Consider the following 20,125-nt stretch of genomic DNA (forward strand, 5'->3'; position numbering starts at 1 on the left):
GCCATTGAGAACCATAACAGTTTGACCGGCCCACAAAGGGTTAAATTAATTGGCAGAGAAAGGAGAGAAAAAAGAAGTCTGCTGAAAAATTTTTTTTTTTTTTTTTTCCTTCAGTTCTGAGTGTGCTTTCAATTGAATCACTTGCAAGTCTGCCTATATTGCAGCCTTCCTCTCTCTCTCTCCTTCTAATCCTGGAATGGCTCAGTGTTCACCTGTTTAAAATGGATATTCAGAGTTTAGCTGCAGGTTTGAATAATCTCACCACGAAAGTTCAAAATTTACAAGATTTTGTTGTTCATGTTCCTATATCTGAACCTAGAATTCCTTTGCCTGAATTTTTCTCGGGGAATAGATCTTGCTTTCAAAATTTCAAAAATAATTGCAAGTTGTTTTTGTCCCTGAAATCTCGCTCTGCTGGAGATCCTGCTCAGCAGGTCAGGATTGTGATTTCCTTGCTCCGGGGCGACCCTCAAGATTGGGCTTTTGCATTGGCTCCAGGGGATCCTGCGTTGCTCAATGTGGATGCGTTTTTTCTGGCCTTGGGGTTGCTTTATGAGGAACCTCATTTAGAGCTTCAGGCGGAAAAAGCCTTGATGTCCCTATCTCAGGGGCAAGATGAAGTTGAAATATACTGCCAAAAATTCCGTAAATGGTCTGTGCTTACTCAGTGGAATGAGTGCGCCCTGGCGGCGAATTTCAGAGAGGGTCTCTCTGATGCCGTTAAGGATGTTATGGTGGGGTTCCCTGTGCCTGCGGGTCTGAATGAGTCCATGACAATGGCTATCCAGATCGATAGACGTCTGCGGGAGCGCAAACCTGTGCACCATTTGGCGGTGTCTACTGAGAAGACGCCAGAGAATATGCAATGTGATAGAATTCTGTCCAGAAGCGAACGGCAGAATTTTAGACGAAAAAATGGGTTGTGCTTTTATTGTGGTGATTCAACTCATGTTATATCAGCATGCTCTAAGCGTACTAAGAAGCTTGATAAGTCAGTTTCAATTGGCACTTTTCAGTCTAAGTTTATTCTATCTGTGACCCTGATTTGTTCTTTATCATCTATTACCGCGGATGCCTATGTCGACTCTGGCGCCGCTTTGAGTCTTATGGATTGGTCCTTTGCCAAACGCTGTGGGTATGATTTAGAGCCTCTTGAAACTCCTATACCTCTGAAGGGGATTGACTCCACCCCATTGGCTAGTAATAAACCACAATACTGGACACAAGTAACTATGCGAATTAATCCGGATCATCAGGAGATTATTCGCTTTCTTGTGCTGTATAATCTACATGATGTGTTGGTGCTTGGATTGCCATGGCTGCAATCTCATAACCCAGTCCTCGACTGGAACGCTATGTCTGTGTTAAGCTGGGGATGTAAGGGGATGCATGGGGACGTACCTTTGGTTTCCATTTCGTCATCTATTCCCTCTGAGATTCCTGAATTCTTGTCTGACTATCGTGACGTTTTTGAAGAACCTAAGCTTGGTTCATTACCTCCGCACCGGGAGTGCGATTGTGCCATAGATTTGATTCTGGGTAGTAAATACCCTAAGGGTACTGTCACACAGTACCATTTTGATCGCTACGACGGCACGATCCGTGACGTCGCAGCGATCGTATGATTATCGCTCCAGCGTCGTAGACTGCGGTCACACGTTGCAATCACGGCGCTGGAGCGATGCCGAAGTCCCCGGTAACCAGGGTAAACATCGGGTAACTAAGCGCAGGGCCGCGCTTAGTAACCCGATGTTTACCCTGGTTACCAGCGTAAACGTAAAAAAAACAAACAGTACATACTTACATACCGGTGTCTGTCCCCGGCGTTCTGCTTCTCTCCACTGTGTAAGCGCCATAGCCGGCAAGCACAGCGGTGACGTCAGACGTCACCGCTGTGCTCGCTTTCCGGCTGGCAGACGCTCACACAGTGGAGAGAAGCTGAGACGCTGGAGGACAGACACCGGAATGTAAGTATGTACTGTTTGTTTTTTTACGTTTACGCTGGTAACCACGGTAAACATCGGGTTACTAAGCGCGGCCCTGCGCTTAGTTACCCGATGTTTACCCTGGTTACAAGCGAACACATCGCTGGATCGCTGTCACACACAACGATCCAGCGATGTCAGCGGGTGATCAAGCGACGAAAGAAAGTTCCACACGATCTGCTACGACGTACGATTCTCAGCAGGATCCCTGATCGCTGCTGCGTGTCAGACACTGCGATATCGTAACGATATCGCTAGAACGTCACGAATCGTACCGTCGTAGCGATCAAAATGGTACTGTGTGACAGTACCCTAAGGGTCGTTTATTTAATCTGTCTGTGCCTGAACATGCTGCTATGCGAGAATATATAAAGGAGTCCTTGGAAAAGGGACATATTCGTCCTTCGTCATCTCCCTTAGGAGCCGGTTTTTTCTTTGTGTCTAAGAAAGATGGCTCTTTGAGGCCGTGTATTGATTATCGGCTTTTGAATAAAATCACGGTTAAATATCAATATCCGTTGCCACTGCTGACTGATTTGTTTGCTCGCATAAAGGGGGCCAAGTGGTTCTCTAAGATAGATCTCCGTGGGGCGTATAATTTGGTGCGAATTAAGCAGGGGGATGAGTGGAAAACCGCATTTAATACGCCCGAGGGCCACTTTGAGTATTTGGTGATGCCTTTTGGCCTTTCAAATGCCCCTTCAGTCTTTCAGTCCTTTATGCATGACATTTTCCGTGATTATTTGGATAAATTTATGATCGTGTATCTGGATGATATTCTGATTTTTTCGGATGACTGGGACTCTCATGTCCAGCAGGTCAGGAGGGTTTTTCAGGTTTTGCGGTCTAATTCCTTGTGTGTGAAGGGTTCTAAGTGCGTTTTTGGGGTTCAAAAGATTTCCTTCTTGGGATACATTTTTTCCCCCTCTTCCATCGAGATGGATCCTGTCAAGGTTCGGGCTATTTGTGATTGGACGCAACCCTCTTCTCTTAAGAGTCTTCAGAAATTTTTGGGCTTTGCTAACTTTTATCGTCGATTTATTGCTGGTTTTTCTGATGTTGTTAAACCATTGACTGATTTGACTAAGAAGGGTGCTGATGTTGCTGATTGGTCCCCTGCTGCTGTGGAGGCCTTTCGGGAGCTTAAGCGCCGCTTTTCTTCCGCCCCTGTGTTGCGTCAGCCTGATGTTGCTCTTCCTTTTCAGGTTGAGGTCGACGCTTCTGAAATCGGAGCTGGGGCGGTTTTGTCGCAAAGAAGTTCCGACTGCTCCGTGATGAAACCTTGTGCTTTTTTTTCTCGTAAATTTTCGCCCGCCGAGCGGAATTATGATATTGGGAATCGGGAGCTTTTGGCCATGAAGTGGGCTTTTGAGGAGTGGCGTCATTGGCTTGAGGGGGCTAGACATCAGGTGGTGGTATTGACCGACCACAAAAATTTAATTTATCTTGAGTCCGCCAGACGCCTGAATCCTAGACAGGCGCGCTGGTCGTTGTTTTTCTCTCGGTTTAATTTTGTGGTGTCATACCTACCGGGTTCTAAGAATGTTAAGGCGGATGCCCTTTCTAGGAGTTTTGAGCCTGACTCCCCTGGTAATTCTGAACCTACAGGTATCCTTAAGGATGGAGTGATATTGTCTGCCGTTTCTCCAGACCTGCGGCGGGCCTTGCAGGATTTTCAGGCGGATAGACCTGATCGTTGCCCACCTGGTAGACTGTTTGTTCCTGATGATTGGACCAGTAAAGTCATTTCTGAGGTTCATTCTTCTGCGTTGGCAGGTCATCCTGGAATCTTTGGTACCAGGGATTTGGTGGCAAGGTCCTTCTGGTGGCCTTCCCTGTCACTAGATGTACGAGGCTTTGTGCAGTCTTGTGACGTTTGTGCTCGGGCCAAGCCTTGTTGTTCTCGGGCTAGTGGATTGTTGTTGCCCTTGCCTATCCCGAAGAGGCCTTGGACGCACATCTCGATGGATTTTATTTCGGATCTTCCTGTTTCTCAGAAGATGTCTGTCATCTGGGTGGTGTGTGACCGTTTCTCTAAGATGGTCCATTTGGTTCCCCTGCCTAAGTTGCCTTCTTCTTCCGAGTTGGTTCCTCTGTTTTTTCAAAATGTGGTTCGTTTGCATGGTATTCCGGAGAATATCGTTTCTGACAGAGGAACCCAATTCGTGTCTAGATTTTGGCGGGCATTCTGTGCTAGGATGGGCATAGATTTGTCTTTCTCGTCTGCTTTCCATCCTCAGACTAATGGCCAGACCGAGCGGACGAATCAGACTTTGGAGACATATTTGAGGTGTTTTGTGTCTGCAGATCAGGATGATTGGGTTGCTTTTTTGCCTTTAGCGGAGTTTGCCCTCAATAATCGGGCCAGCTCTGCCACCTTGGTGTCTCCTTTTTTCTGTAATTCGGGGTTTCATCCTCGATTTTCCTCCGGTCAGGTGGAATCTTCGGATTGTCCTGGAGTGGATGCTGTGGTGGAGAGGTTGCATCAGATTTGGGGGCAGGTGGTGGACAATTTGAAGTTGTCCCAGGAGAAGACTCAGCTTTTTGCCAACCGCCGGCGTCGGGTTGGTCCTCGGCTTTGTGTCGGGGACTTGGTGTGGTTGTCTTCTCGTTTTGTCCCTATGAGGGTTTCTTCTCCTAAGTTTAAGCCTCGGTTCATCGGCCCGTACAAGATATTGGAGATTCTTAACCCTGTGTCCTTCCGTTTGGACCTCCCTGCATCTTTTTCTATTCATAATGTTTTTCATCGGTCATTGTTGCGCAGGTATGAGGTACCGGTTGTGCCTTCCGTTGAGCCTCCTGCTCCGGTGTTGGTTGAGGGCGAGTTGGAGTACGTTGTGGAAAAAATCTTGGACTCCCGTGTTTCCAGACGGAAACTCCAGTATCTGGTCAAATGGAAGGGATACGGTCAGGAGGATAATTCTTGGGTGACTGCCTCTGATGTTCATGCCTCCGATCTGGTCCGTGCCTTTCATAGGGCTCATCCTGATCGCCCTGGTGGTTCTGGTGAGGGTTCGGTGCCCCCTCCTTGAGGGGGGGGTACTGTTGTGAAATTGGATTTTGGGCTCCCCCGGTGGCCACTGGTGGAATTTAACTTGTGTGCATTATCCCCTCTGTTCACCTGTTCCCATCAGGATGTGGGAGTCGCTATTTAACCTTGCTCCTCTGTCACTTCCATGCCGGTCAACATTGTAATCAGAAGCCTTTCTGTGCATGTTCCTGCTACCAGACAACTTCCAGCTAAGTCGGACTTTTGTCCTTGTTTGTTTTTTGCATTTTGTTCCAGTTCACAGCTGCAGTTTCGTTTCTGTGTCTGGAAAGCTCTTGTGATCTGAAATTGCCACTCTGATGTTATGAGTTAATACTAGAGTCTTAAAGTAATTTCAGGATGGTGTATTGATAGGGTTTTCAGCTGACCATGAAAGTACCCTTTCTGTCTTCCTGCTATCTAGTAAGCGGACCTCGATTTTGCTAAACCTATTTTCATACTACGTTTGTCATTTTCATCTTAAATCACCGCCAATATATGTGGGGGCCTCTGTCTGCCTTTCGGGGAAATTTCTCTAGAGGTGAGCCAGGACTATATTTTCCTCTGCCAGGATTAGTTAGTCCTCCGGCCGGCGCTGGGCGTCTAGGGATAAAACGCAGGCTACGCTACCCGGCTACTGTTAGTTGTGCGGCAGGTTTAGTTCATGGTCAGTTTAAGTTTCCATCCTTCCAAGAGCTAGTTCCTATGTATGCTGGGCTATGTTCTCTTGCCATTGAGAACCATAACAGGCTAAGCTCTCGAAAGCCGTCGGCTCTGTGAATGCTTGGAAGCAAAAGGCAGATGACCTGGAAAACAGGCTGCGCCGCAATAACATTCGCATTATTGGCCTACCAGAACGCTCGGAGGGTCAGCAACCTGAGCAATTTATAGAGGACTGGCTTAGAACCTCTCTGGGAGATGGATTCTCCTCAACATTTTCCGTGGAGAGGGCCCATCGGGTCCCAACGAGACCTCTACCCCCCGGAACCCCACCTCGGCCCTTCTTGGCGCGTCTCCTCAACTGCAGAGACAGAGATGCGATCCTTCGCTTGGCGAGGCAGAGGAGCCCCATTAAATTTAATAATGCTACTATCTCAATCTTCCCGGACTTTTCTATGGAACTTCAAAAGCAGCGAGTCCGATTTGTGGAAGTTAAAAAGCAGCTCAGGGATAAGAACATCATCTACTGCATGCTTTATCCGGCTCGGCTCCGCATTGTCCATGAAGGCTCCTCCCTGTTCTTTACTGATCTGGCGGAGGCAACCGAATGGTTGCGGTCATATAAGGGGTCCAGTGTGCCGAACTCCTAAGCTGCTCTCCTTACTCCATGGCAACATAAACTGGAGCTCTCCGTATTGGTGCTGAGCTAATCTACAATACCGGACGCTGGTTCCAGTGAGGGTATCCCCTTTTCTATCTGACTGTAGGAGTGTAAGATTGTACTCCTCCACTGTTCGAGTTTTGTTTTGTTTGGGTTTTTACACCAGTTTTGACTGTTTGATATGGTTGCTAGTCGCCAATGATAATTTTGTGCTCTACGTGATGTTCCTGATCCCTGCCCGAATTGCGATGTATGTTATTCTTTTTTTTAGGCGTGGATATGGGGTCTGAGATTATATTTATGACATGGAATATACGGGGTATTAAAACCCCCCGTAAGAAAATTAAGGTATTCTCTCAGATTAAAAGGTATCATCCCCATATTGTAGCCCTTGTAGAGACACATCTGACCAGGGACACAGTTAAATGTATACAAAAGCCGTGGGTGCAGTGGTCCCTTCATGCATTCCATACCAGTTACTCCAGAGGGGTCTCTCTGTTGATACATAGAAATGTTAGGTGGGAGGCTAGGGAAGCACGACGTGATCCCGAAGGTCGCTTTGTTTTTGTACATGCCTTTATTAATACGCGAGAATATGTGATACTATGTGTTTATAACCCACCCCCGGCTAGTATATCGATTCTCCGCATGGCAATGGGTTTCTCCCTAAATTATCCTAATGCTAGTGTTATTTGTATGGGAGATTTTAACTTGGTTATGGATAATTTTAAAGACAGATTGAGACTAGACGGGGGGACGTTTGGAGGACCTTCTCCTCAATCCCCCTCTCAATTGGCGCTATTTATGAGTAATAGCGGATGGTTGGATTTCTGGAGGGAACGCCACCCTGAAATAAAAGAATATACCTGTCATTCGTCAACTAGACAGTCTCTATCTCGCATAGATTACATATTTGGATCTAGTGATCTGGCATTATGGGTAGATAATATCGAACATGGTAATAGGGGGATATCAGATCACAGTCCAATCATTCTCAAATTTAAATACGGTCAGCCAAACAACTATATACCTTGGAAATTGAATCCCTTCTGGTTGAAGCTGATAGATTCTAGTGATAGAACGGTTGATCAGTTGAGCTGTTTTGTCTCTACTCACCCAGACCCCTCGAATCTTAATCTGTTCTGGGACACTCTAAAGGCATACTTACGGGGATGTCTGTCTTCCACAATTTCCTACATTAAAAGGGTGATGGCGGGGGAGGATGATGAGATGGAGCGGCGACTGAGGGATACGGAGGCCGCCTATGTGGCCAATCAGACCAGTGGTAACAGGGTGGAATGGCTTACTTCCCAAAGATTATATACCCAACATATAGACACTAAATCGAAACGCAAACTATTTTTTACCCGTCAATCCTATTTCGAATTGGGGAATCAGGCCAGTACACTCCTAGCCTTTTTAGTACGCCAACATAATACCTCTAATACAGTATTACAGATTCGGGCACCTGATGGTTCGTTGGTATCCTCAACTGAAGAGATTCTTCAATGTTTTTGTAATTACTATAAGTCATTGTACAAATCTGATGGTGGTTTTGGTATCCCTGAATGTGTGGACTATTTATCAGACATAGCATTCCCCTCACTGAGTCCAACCCAACAGGCCTTTATGAAGGCCGAGTTTACTCTAGAGGAAGTGGAACATGCTATAATGGACATGGCTTCCGGGAAGGCCCCTGGACCTGACGGGTTTCCCGCTGAGTTCTATAAAAAATATCGGAGCCATCTGGCACCACATTTATTGAAGGTGCTCCAGGGTATATGGGAGGGAGAGTTTATGCCTGAAACCTTTTACGATGCAAATATTATTGTACTTAAGAAGGAGGGAAAGGACCCCCTGGAATGTGGGTCATATCGCCCCATATCATTGGTGAATGTAGATTATAAGATCTTCACTAAAATCTTGGCCACCAGACTAAATATGATCATACTAGACCTTATACACCCAGATCAAACTGGCTTAATGCCCGGGAAGAGTACCTCCATCAATATTAGACGGGTCCAATCAGTGATTCAGTATAGCTCTTTAGAATTGGACAATAACTGGGCACTGGCGTCACTAGATACAGCCAAAGCATTCGACTCTCTTGAATGGTCTTTCCTTTCCGCATGCCTACGGAGATACGGTTTTGGGGATAAATTTATTAGAGGGATAGATACGCTATATAGGAATCCTAGGGCACGGGTAATTGTGAATAACTCTATCTCTGATTCTTTTACTTTGCACAGAGGAACCCGTCAAGGATGTCCTCTGTCCCCGGCTCTCTTTGCCCTCGCGATAGAAGCGTTAGCAATACGTATAAGGTCCTCTATAGATATAAAAGGAATTAATATTGCGGATCGTGTGGATACCATTGGTCTTTATGCCGATGACATGATTATATTTATGGATAAAATAGAAGAAACGTTACCGCAAGTAATAACGACCATCGACAAATTTAGTAAAGTCTCTGGTCTCTATATAAATTGGGACAAATCTACCCTAATGCCTCTGTCTCATGCTCCGATGCCCTGTCTCGAAAACCTCTCATCGTTACCTGTAGTCTCCAGTTTCAAGTATCTGGGTATTCATATGTCCCAATATAGTCGGCTAGACCTACAACTTAACATTTATCCACTATTGGACCTGGTCAAATCTAAATTTATAGCCTGGAGCAAACTCCCCCTCTCTGTTGCAGGCCGCATTAATCTAATTAAAATGATATTACTCCCCAAACTTAATTATTGCCTCCAACACAGTGCAGTGCCAATACCCAAGTCTTTCTTCGCAAATTTAAATTCCCTAACCACATCCTTTATATGGGGAAAGACTAGACCCAAACTTAAACTATCTACTTTACAGAGACCAAAAAGGGGGGGTGGGGCGGCTTTGCCAGACTTTTATCTGTACTATCTTGCCGGACAGGCCAAGGCATTAAGCAAATGGATGCCTAATAACTCTATACCTAATTCAGAGAGCCATTTACTTCACTCTGCCCGGATTGACTGCCCATTGGGATTTCTGGAAACAGAGAGAGTCAATGCTCCTCGTTTGCTGCCTTTGCTTCGACTGGCGAGATTGATATGGAGACAGATCAAAAAAGTTATCACATTTGTAGATGTAATAGCTGAAATGCCACTATGGCATAATAGTTATTTCCCAGAACTACTAAATCACCCATCTACTGAGTTCTGGATCTCATACAGTGTTCTTTCAGTGGGCAATGTACATGACCAAGGGGTTTTTGTATCCTTCGAACAATTACGGGATACTTACAATATTCCAAGATCCCAATTCTTCCGTTATTTACAGCTAAGGTCAGCTTTCCAATCACATATGCGAAATGTGGGTGCGGGTCGAGCGATCTCATCTCTACCTCTAATAGGCATTCTCAAGTCACAAGGCCCTCAGGGACTCATTTCCTCTTTATATACATATTTGTTGTCCGTGGGAGATGGATCCACTATTAGCTCTCTTAAAAAGAAAGGGGAGAGACTTCTTCCCGATACAATGGGAGAGGAATGGGAAGATATTCTAGAGTCTCCACCTAAAGTTTCTCCTTCAGTTAATAACAGGATGACCCAGCTATATATTATATATCAGACCTATTTGACCCCAACGCGGCTCTTTAAAATGGGTCGCCTCCATTCGTCAGATTGCTTGCGATGTCATGCACAAGATGCAGATTTTATCCATATGATTTGGAGGTGCCCGGTAATCTCGCACTATTGGAAAGAGGTCACGACATTATTAACATCTTTATTGTCAATCCCTGTTCCACTTGAGCCATTGACCTGCTTATTCGGGGTGTGGGATGCAGAGGCCTGGGATCACTGTACTGGGATCTTTCTTAGAGAGACGCTCTTCTTGGCACGGAAGATACTGGCGCTGAGGTGGATGGGTGGTTCCTCCCCGTCTCTCAGAGCTTGGATCGATTTGGTGAACTCGGTCGTCCCATATGAGAAAACACTGTACCAAAATAGAGGATGCCCAGGTAAATTCGAAAAAATCTGGGGTAGATGGAACTCCTCTCATCATACTCTGTAGTCTGCGCTGATTAGATACATGCACGGGAGGATGGGCTTGTGGTTCTGGGACATCGCTTGTGGAGTAGGATTCAACTCTGTTTTTTTTTTTTTCTTTTGGCGACTTACTGTTTAATGTTAACGGTTAAAGTTGTATAGTAGGTAGATTTTAGATGCTAGTGATTTAACATGCACAGTTTATCACCTCTGTAAGTTCTGGATATGATGATATTCTATGACCTTTTGTATCTGATGGTATAATTGATGATGATACATGCTAATGTGTGCATTATTTGTTTATTCTGAAATTAATAAATGAATTTAAAAAAAAAAAAAAAGATCTATGTGTCCGCCGCCCCCCCACCCCCTGTGCGCCCCCTGCTGGTCAGAAAATACTCACGCGCTTCCCTCGTTGGCTGTCGCTCCTTCCTCTCTGCCCTGCGGCTTCTACTGTATGCGGTCACGTGGGGCCGCTCATTTAAAATCATGAATAGTCGGCTCCACCCCTATGGGAGGTGGAGCCGCCTATTCATGACTGTAATCGGCCGCCCCACGTGACCGCATACAGTGGAAGCCGCGGCGCCGGCCAGGAAGCACCGACAGCCAACGTGGGACGCGGGTGAGTATTTTCTGACCAGCGGGGGGGGCGCACAGGGGGTGGGGGGGCGGCGGACACATAGATCTTTATTTTAAACACTATTATTCATATCTTCTCTGCAGCAAACGCTGCTGCAGAGAGGATATGAATCGCAGCTTCAGCATGATGCAGGGGACAGCGCTAAACTTTATGGCCGACGTGAGCTCACGGACACACGGACACGGATTACTCCGGTACTGGAATTATCTGGACGTGTGAGACTGCCCTCAGAGAAATGAATATTCACTGCCAGCGCAGTGAATATTCATTTCTCTTTAGCAGCGACACAGACTTTAGCCTCAGCCGCCGGCTCCTACCTCTATGACCCGCTGCTCCCCCTCCGTCTTTCTGTGACAATGACTCGTGTATAAGCCGAGGGGGGCGTTTTCAGCACTAAAAAAAATATGCTGAAAACCTCGGCTTATACACGAGTATATACAGTATACTACAATCTATTATATACACAGCTGCATATTATATATCGTGTTAAGGAATATAGAGCGGTGTAAATATTATATAGTGTAGAGATGTGGCAGTGTATATATAGTGTGAATTCCACACTATATACATAGCACCACACTATATAAACATCTCTACACCATATAAACATCTCTCCCTCTCTCTCAATATATTATAATTAAGACACCATTATACTATATTATGATGCATACATTATGATGCATACATCACATAAGAGACACCGCGACTGCTGAATATATATCACATTGAAACTACTGTATATACAATATATAGTTGATACTGCGACTGATGTGCATAGTTGTAGTATCACCTATATATTGTATGTGATACTGTGACTGCTGTACACACATTATTTAGGTGAAACTGCTATATATACAGTGGGGCAAAAAAGTATTTAGTCAGTCAGCAATAGTGCAAGTTCCACCACTTAAAAAGATGAGAGGCGTCTGTAATTTACATCATAGGTAGACCTCAACTATGGGAGACAAACTGAGAAAAAAAAATCCAGAAAATCACATTGTCTGTTTTTTTATCATTTTATTTGCATTTTATGGTGGAAAATAAGTATTTGGTCAGAAACAAACAATCAAGATTTCTTGCTCTCACAGACCTGTAACTTCTTCTTTAAGAGTCTCCTCTTTCCTCCACTCATTACCTGTAGTAATGGCACCTGTTTAAACTTATTATCAGTATAAAAAGACACCTGTGCACACCCTCAAATAGTCTGACTCCAAACTCCCCTATGGTGAAGACCAAAGAGCTGTCAAAGGACACCAGAAACAAAATTGTAGCCCTGCACCAGGCTGGGAAGACTGAATCTGCAATAGCCAACCAGCTTGGAGTGAAGAAATCAACAGTGGGAGCAATAATTAGAAAATGGAAGACATACAAGACCACTGATAATCTCCCTCGATCTGGGGCTCCACGCAAAATCCCACCCCGTGGGGTCAGAATGATCACAAGAACGGTAAGCAAAAATCCCAGAACCACGCGGGGGGACCTAGTGAATGAACTGCAGAGAGCTGGGACCAATGTAACAAGGCCTACCATAAGTAACACACTACGCCACCGTGGACTCAGATCCTGCAGTGCCAGACGTGTCCCACTGCTTAAGCCAGTACATGTCCAGGCCCGTCTGAAGTTTGCTAGAGAGCATTTGGATGATCCAGAGGAGTTTTGGGAGAATGTCCTATGGTCTGATGAAACCAAACCGGAACTGTTTGGTAGAAACACAACTTGTCGTGTTTGGAGGAAAAAGAATACTGAGTTGCATCCATCAAACACCATACCTACTGTAAAGCATGGTGGTGGAAACATCATGCTTTGGGGCTGTTTCTCTGCAAAGGGGCCAGGACGACTGATCCGGGTATATGAAAGAATGAATGGGGCCATGTATCGTGAGATTTTGAGTGCAAACCTCCTTCCATCAGCAAGGGCATTGAAGTTGAAACGTGGCTGGGTCTTTCAACATGACAATGATCCAAAGCACACCGCCAGGGCAACGAAGGAGTGGCTTCGTAAGAAGCATTTCAAGGTCCTGGAGTGGCCTAGCCAGTCTCCAGATCTCAACCCTATAGAAAACCTTTGGAGGGAGTTGAAAGTCCGTGTTGCCAAGCGAAAAGCCAAAAACATCACTGCTCTAGAGATCTGCATGGAGGAATGGGCCAAAATACCAACAACAGTGTGTGGCAACCTTGTGAAGACTTACAGAAAACGTTTGACCTCTGTCATTGCCAACAAAGGATAGATTACAAAGTATTGAGATGAAATTTTGTTTCTGACCAAATACTTATTTTCCACCATAAAATGCAAATAAAATGATAAAAAAACAGACAATGTGATTTTCTGGATTTTTTTTTCTCAGTTTGTCTCCCATAGTTGAGGTCTACCTATGATGTAAATTACAGATGCCTCTCATCTTTTTAAGTGGTGGAACTTGCACTATTGCTGACTGACTAAATACTTTTTTGCCCCACTGTATATATATATATATATATATATATATATATATATATATACACACATACACACACACACACACACAGATATATAGTGCGACTGTACACAGCAGTATCACCTATATAACGTATATGCAGTAGTCAACATTATACAGGTGATACTGCAAATGTTGGATACATATTATATAGGCAATACTGCTACTGCTGTGTATGATAGTATCACCTATATAGTGTATATACAGCAGTCTATATAGATTATATAGGCAATGCTGCTACTGGTGTGTATATACATTATATATAGGTGATACTGCTGTGTATACACTCACTGGCCACTTTATTAGGTACACCTGTCCAACTTCTTGTTAACACTTAATTTCTAATCCGCCAATCACATGGCGGCAACTCAGTGCATTTAGGCATGTAGACATGGTCAAGACAATCTCCTGCAGTTCAAACCGAGCATCAGTATGGGGAAGAAAGGTGATTTGAGTGCCTTTGAACGTGGCATGGTTGTTGGTGCCAGAAGGGCTGGTCTGAGTATTTCAGAAACTGCTGATCTACTGGGATTTTCATGCACAACCATCTCTAGGGTTTACAGAGAATGGTCCGAAAAAGAAAAAAAATCCAGTGAGCGGCAGTTCTGTGGGCGGAAATGCCTTGTTGATGCCAGAGGTCAGAGGAGAATGGGCAGACTGGTTCGAGCTGATAGAAAGGCAACAGTGACTCAAATCGCCACCCGTTACAACCAAGGTAGGCCTAAGAGCATCTCTGAACGCACAGTGCGTCGAACTTTGAGGCAGATGGGCTACAGCAGCAGAAGACCACACCGGGTACCACTCCTTTCAGCTAAGAACAGGAAACTGAGGCTACAATTTGCACAAGCTCATCGAAATTGGACAGTAGAAGATTGGAAAAACGTTGCTTGGTCTGATGAGTCTCGATTTCTGCTGCGACATTCGGATGGTAGGGTCAGAATTTGGCATAAACAACATGAAAGCATGGATCCATCCTGCCTTGTATCAATGGTTCAGGCTGGTGGTGGGACAAACTGCGGCAACTGTGTGATGCCATCATGTCAATATGGACCAAAATCTCTGAGGAATGCTTCCAGCACCTTGTTGAATCTATGCCACGAAGAATTGAGGCAGTTCTGAAGGCAAAAGGGGGTCCAACCCGTTACTAGCATGGTGTACCTAATAAAGTGGCCGGTGAGTGTATATGTACGTGTGTGTGTGTATATATATACACACACCAGTATCGCCTATATAACGATACAGTATATACTCAGCAGTATCACCTATATAACGTATATACACATCAGTAGCAGTATTGCCTATATAATGTATATAGCCTACCGTATATACATTATATAGGTGATACTGTGATTATATACAGGAGTAGCAGCCAGTATCACCTATATAATGTATGTATAGCAGTCTGTATCTTATATGGGCAATACTGCTACTGATGTGTGTATACGTTATATAGGTGATACTGCTGTGTATACAGTGGTGTGATATATACAGGTCCTTCTCAAAAAATTAGCATATAGTGTTAAATTTCATTATTTACCATAATGTAATGATTACAATTAAACTTTCATATACTATAGATTCATTATCCACCAACTGAAATTTGTCAGGTCTTTTATTGTTTTAATACTGATGATTTTGGCATACAACTCCTGATAACCCCAAAAACCTGTCTCAATAAATTAGCATATTTCACCCGACCAATCAAATAAAAGTGTTTTTTAATACCAAACAAAAAAACCATCAAATAATAATGTTCAGTTATGCACTCAATACTTGGTCGGGAATCCTTTGGCAGAAATGACTGCTTCAATGCGGCGTGGCATGGAGGCAATCAGCCTGTGACACTGCTGAGATGTTATGGAGGCCCAGGATGCTTCAATAGCGGCCTTAAGCTCATCCAGAGTGTTGGGTCTTGCGTCTCTCAACTTTCTCTTCACAATATCCCACAGATTCTCTATGGGGTTCAGGTCAGGAGAGTTGGCTGGCCAATTGAGCACAGTAATACCATGGTCAGTAAACCATTTACCAGTGGTTTTGGCACTGTGAGCAGGTGCCAGGTCGTGCTGAAAAATGAAATCTTCATCTCCATAAAGCATTTCAGCCAATGGAAGCATGAAGTGCTCCAAAATCTCCTGATAGCTAGCTGCATTGACCCTGCCCTTGATGAAACACAGTGGACCAGCACCAGCAGCTGACATGGCACCCCACACCATCACTGACTGTGGGTACTTGACACTGGACTTCAGGCATTTTGGCATTTCCTTCTCCCCAGTCTTCCTCCAGACTCTGGCACCTTGATTTCCGAATGACATGCAAAATTTGCTTTCATCAGAAAAAAGTACTTGGGACCACTTAGCAACAGTCCAGTGCTGCTTCTCTGTAGCCCAGGTCAGGCGCTTCTGCCGCTGTTTATGGTTCAAAAGTGGCTTTACCTGGGGAATGCGGCACCTGTAGCCCATTTCCTGCACACGCCTGTGCACGGTGGCTCTGGATGTTTCCACACCAGACTCAGTCCACTGCTTCCTCAGGTTCCGGTCACCTCTTCTCGTTGTACAGCGTTTTCTGCCACATTGTTTCCTTCCAACAGACTTACCATTGAGGTGCCTTGATACAGCACTCTGGGAACAGCCTATTTGTTGAGAAATTTCTTTTTGGGTCTTACCCTCTTGCTTGAGGGTGTCAATGATGGCCTTCTTGACATCTGTCAGGTCGCTAGTCTTACCCATGATGGGGGTTTTGAGTAATGAACCAGGCAGGGAGTTTTTAAAAGCCTCAGGTATCTTTTGCATGTGTTTAGAGTTAATTAGTTGATTCAGAAGATTAGGGTAATAGGTCATTTAGAGAACCTTTTCTTGATATGCTAATTTATTGAGACAGGTTTTTTGGGTTATCAGGAGTTGTATGCCAAAATCATCAGTATTAAAACAATAAAAGACCTGACAAATTTCAGTTGGTGGATAATGAATCTATAGTATATGAAAGTTTAATTGTAATCATTACATTATGGTAAATAATGAAATTTAACACTATATGCTAATTTTTTGAGAAGGACCTGTACACCCCCCCCCCCGCAGTGTCACCTATATAAGGTATATACACATCAGTAGCTGTCTCACCTATTTAAGATATAGACTGCTATACATACATTATATAGGTGGTATAGTGATTATATACAGCAGTATCACCTATATAATGTATATATAGCAGCCTATACACATTATATAGGTGATACTGCTGTATATAATCACTATACAACCTATATAATGTACGTATAGCAGTCTATATCTTATATAGGCAATACTGCTACTGATGTATATACGTTATATAGGTGATACTGCTGTGTATACATGTACATATATATATATACACATACACACACACCCCGCAGTGTCTCCTATATAAGGTATATACTCATCAGTAGCAGTGTCACCTATATAAGATATAGACTGCTATACATACATCATATAGGTGGTATAGTGATTATACACAGCAGCATCACCTATATAATGTATATATAGCAGTCTATACACATTATATAGGTGCAACTGCTGTATATACATTAAAAAAAATCATCTTGGGACTCACCCAGGTCCCTGAGATGGGGGGGGGGGAGGTCGGGAGGATGAAGAGCTGAAAGTGGGTCGGGTCCTGTCCAGCATAGGCGGTGAAGAGGATCCCAGGCATTGGTGAGGAGAACAGTCTTCTCTGACGCTGGTACAGGCCGGCCAGCGTCACACACACAGTCAGGTGGAGGCGCCCTCTATGCGCGCCGGACTTTTCAAATCTCTCCATGTGCGCGCGTGGTCTCCTGCTTGCCCGCGCTGGCACAGGCAGCAGACGAGCACGCGCAGGAACTAGCAATGCGGCCGTGCTCGTGCACTAACCCGGGCCGCCGCGGCACTTCTCAGCGCGGGCAATGTGCGCACACAGGACCTGACTGACAAGATTTAAAGGGCCGGCTGGCGAGATGCGCTATATATTAAAATCGCTGCCGGTCCTCCAGCGGCCCTGTGCAGCTGCTCAGGCACCGGCCCGGGGGGCATATGCATTCCTGCAACCCGGGCCAGTCCGCCCCTGACTTCCACAACAAAAGGTTTCGATACATCTGGCTGCACAAGAATGGGGGCCGAAACAAAACTGTTCTTAAGAAATTCAAATGCGCGTTCAGCGACCTCAGGCCAAACAGAAATTGGTACCCTTTTTAGTCATGTCTGTTAGCGGTTTAGCAATGATAGAAAAATCCTTGATAAACTTCCTATAGTAGTTAGAAAACCCAAGGAACCGCTGAAGTGCTTTTAGGTTATCAGGCCGTTCCCAACGCAACACCGCTTGCACCTTAGCGGCGTCCATTTTAAACCCAGAAGCTGACACAATATAACCCAAAAAAGGCAACTCCTAAACCGAAAATACACATTTCTCAAGTTTTGCATAGAGCTTATTCTCACGGAGAAGCTGTAACACCTGCCTGACATGATCTAAATGAGTATCACGGTCGCAAAAATATATGAGAATGTCATCCAGGTATACAATAACGAATTTCCCCAAAACATGCGAGAACACATTATTTATGAAATGTTGGAACACTGCTGGTGCGTTTGTCAACCCAAATGGCATCACCAAATTTTCAAAATGACCCTCAGGGGTATTAAAAGCCGTCTTCCACTCATCACCTTGACGGACTCTTATGAGGTTATACGCCCCCCTGAGGTCAAGCTTGGTAAACCACTTAGCACCTGCCACCTGGTTGAACAAATCTGGTATCAGAGGCATAGGGTATGGATCACGAACCGTAATCTGGTTCAACTCCCTGAAATCCAGACACGGGCGTAGTCCGCCATTTTTCTTCTTAACGAAGAAGAACCCCGCTGCCACAGGCGAGGACGAAGGCCTGATGTGCCCTTTGCTCAAACTGTCAGCAATGTAATCCTTTAACGCTTGTCTCTCCGGACCAGAGATGTTAAACATCCTTGCTTTAGGCAATTTGGCCCCTGGTTTAAACCTGATAGTACAGTCATAGGAGCGATGTGGTGGCAACTCTGAACAACCCTTCTCAGAGAACACATCCGCAAAATCCAGAAGTGACTCAGGAACGCTTGAAGTCACAGCAGACACACATGTGGCCAGGCAATTCTCCTGGCAGAATTCGCTCCACTGAATTATGTCCTGAGTTTTCCAATCGATAACCGGGTTGTGCATAGACAACCATGGGAAACCCAAAACCACCTGTGCAGGAAGATTCCTGAGCACCTTACATGTAACCTGCTCGAAATGTAGAACCCCAATGTGGAGTTTCACCTCAGCCACAAACTCAGTAATCTCCCCCTGTGAGAGAGGAGCTGCATTGATGGTGACCACGCAGATAGGATGAGGCAGTTTTTCAATCCTAAAACCTGCTGTGCGCGCAAACTCCTCATCAATGAGATTTGTGGCAGAACCACTATCCACAAAAACAGTGATTGGCAGCTCTCTGCCAGCGATAATAACTTTGGCAGGGAGCATGCATTGAGAAACCACCATGGAGGATATGCATAAGCTCAGATTGGTCTCCTCCACACCCTCTGAGCTTAAAAGTTTTCCGCCGTTGCGTTTTTCCATAGACAGCAGAGGACAAATGTTAACAAAATGACCAGTTTTACCACAGTAAAAACAGGCTCCCTGCTTCTTGAGCACAGGGGCTCGATGCTTAACATGTGACACCCCTGAGATTTGCACAGGCTCCGTGGGCTCACCTGCAGCAACCTCACGTGAACCTACACCTTCTCCCGTAGGCGGCGTCTCAGGCTCCCCCTGACGCAAACGGCGATCAATGCGGACAACAAGACTCACCCTGTCTCCTGTTTCAACCCTAGGCTGAAATCTCCACCCACCACCCAGTGAAGAGACCACTAACCAATACCCACAGTTAGCACAGACAAGGATAACGGAAAATATAAACCACGCCACAGTCACTTAGGAATACACAATAAATGCACAGGGCAAAACAAATACAAATATAGGAAGGAGGAAAATATGACAAAGGGAAATATACACCACCTGATACGATACTCCTTTTCCTAGACCACCACTCCAGACCGAGATAACCAAGCACAAGACAGAAGCTATAATCGGCGACGCCCAATGTTCAGAAGAACAATTTAAAGGCAGTGGGCGTGACCCAGCTTCCAATCCTAGCACCAGCTAAATTAACCCCGGACCAGCTAGACAAAATCTAGCCGACGCCACTGAGCGCATAGTGGACAAAAGCGGAATTACCGCTGTCTGTCGAACGCCCTAGTATGAACAGCGTCCGACATGACAAAATCATGCTAACACAAGTTAATGAAGTGTGAATACTTACGCGCTAGATCCTGGGCCCCAGCGTCGAGTTCCTCCCAGTTATCCAGAACAGCACTGCACACTTCCTCCCATAGCCGTCGGGTGACGAACTGGTCAGCATGGCGGCGGTCCGACATGTTCCACAGCGGCTCCCGACTTTGGACCGCTTGAATGAGGGTGTCCACATCAATGCCCTCCTCTTCCTCAGACTGTTCGGGAGCACGCTGTGAAGCCTTAACAAATAACTGAGAATAAAAAGGGAAAGATTATACCACATGAATTTTACAGTTTACTAAACACCAAACCAAAAAGGAACTTACTCTTCGGTGACCGCCGCGATT

At 45.1% G+C, this 20,125-nt stretch overlaps 1 protein-coding gene across 1 annotated transcript in view; it reads right to left on the minus strand.

Annotated features, from left to right (window-relative positions):
• The window catches only part of LOC143767816 (uncharacterized), a 32,023-nt gene that overhangs the window by 11,666 nt on the left and 232 nt on the right, over nucleotides 1–20,125 (minus strand). Inside the window, exon 2 of the mRNA XM_077256337.1 lies at nucleotides 19,807–20,029. Within this exon, the coding sequence (XP_077112452.1) occupies nucleotides 19,807–20,029 (223 nt within the window). The remainder of the gene's footprint in view (nucleotides 1–19,806; nucleotides 20,030–20,125) is intronic.

Source organism: Ranitomeya variabilis, chromosome 4 (genome assembly GCF_051348905.1).
Source record: "Ranitomeya variabilis isolate aRanVar5 chromosome 4, aRanVar5.hap1, whole genome shotgun sequence".
NCBI classification, from domain to species: domain Eukaryota; kingdom Metazoa; phylum Chordata; class Amphibia; order Anura; family Dendrobatidae; genus Ranitomeya; species Ranitomeya variabilis.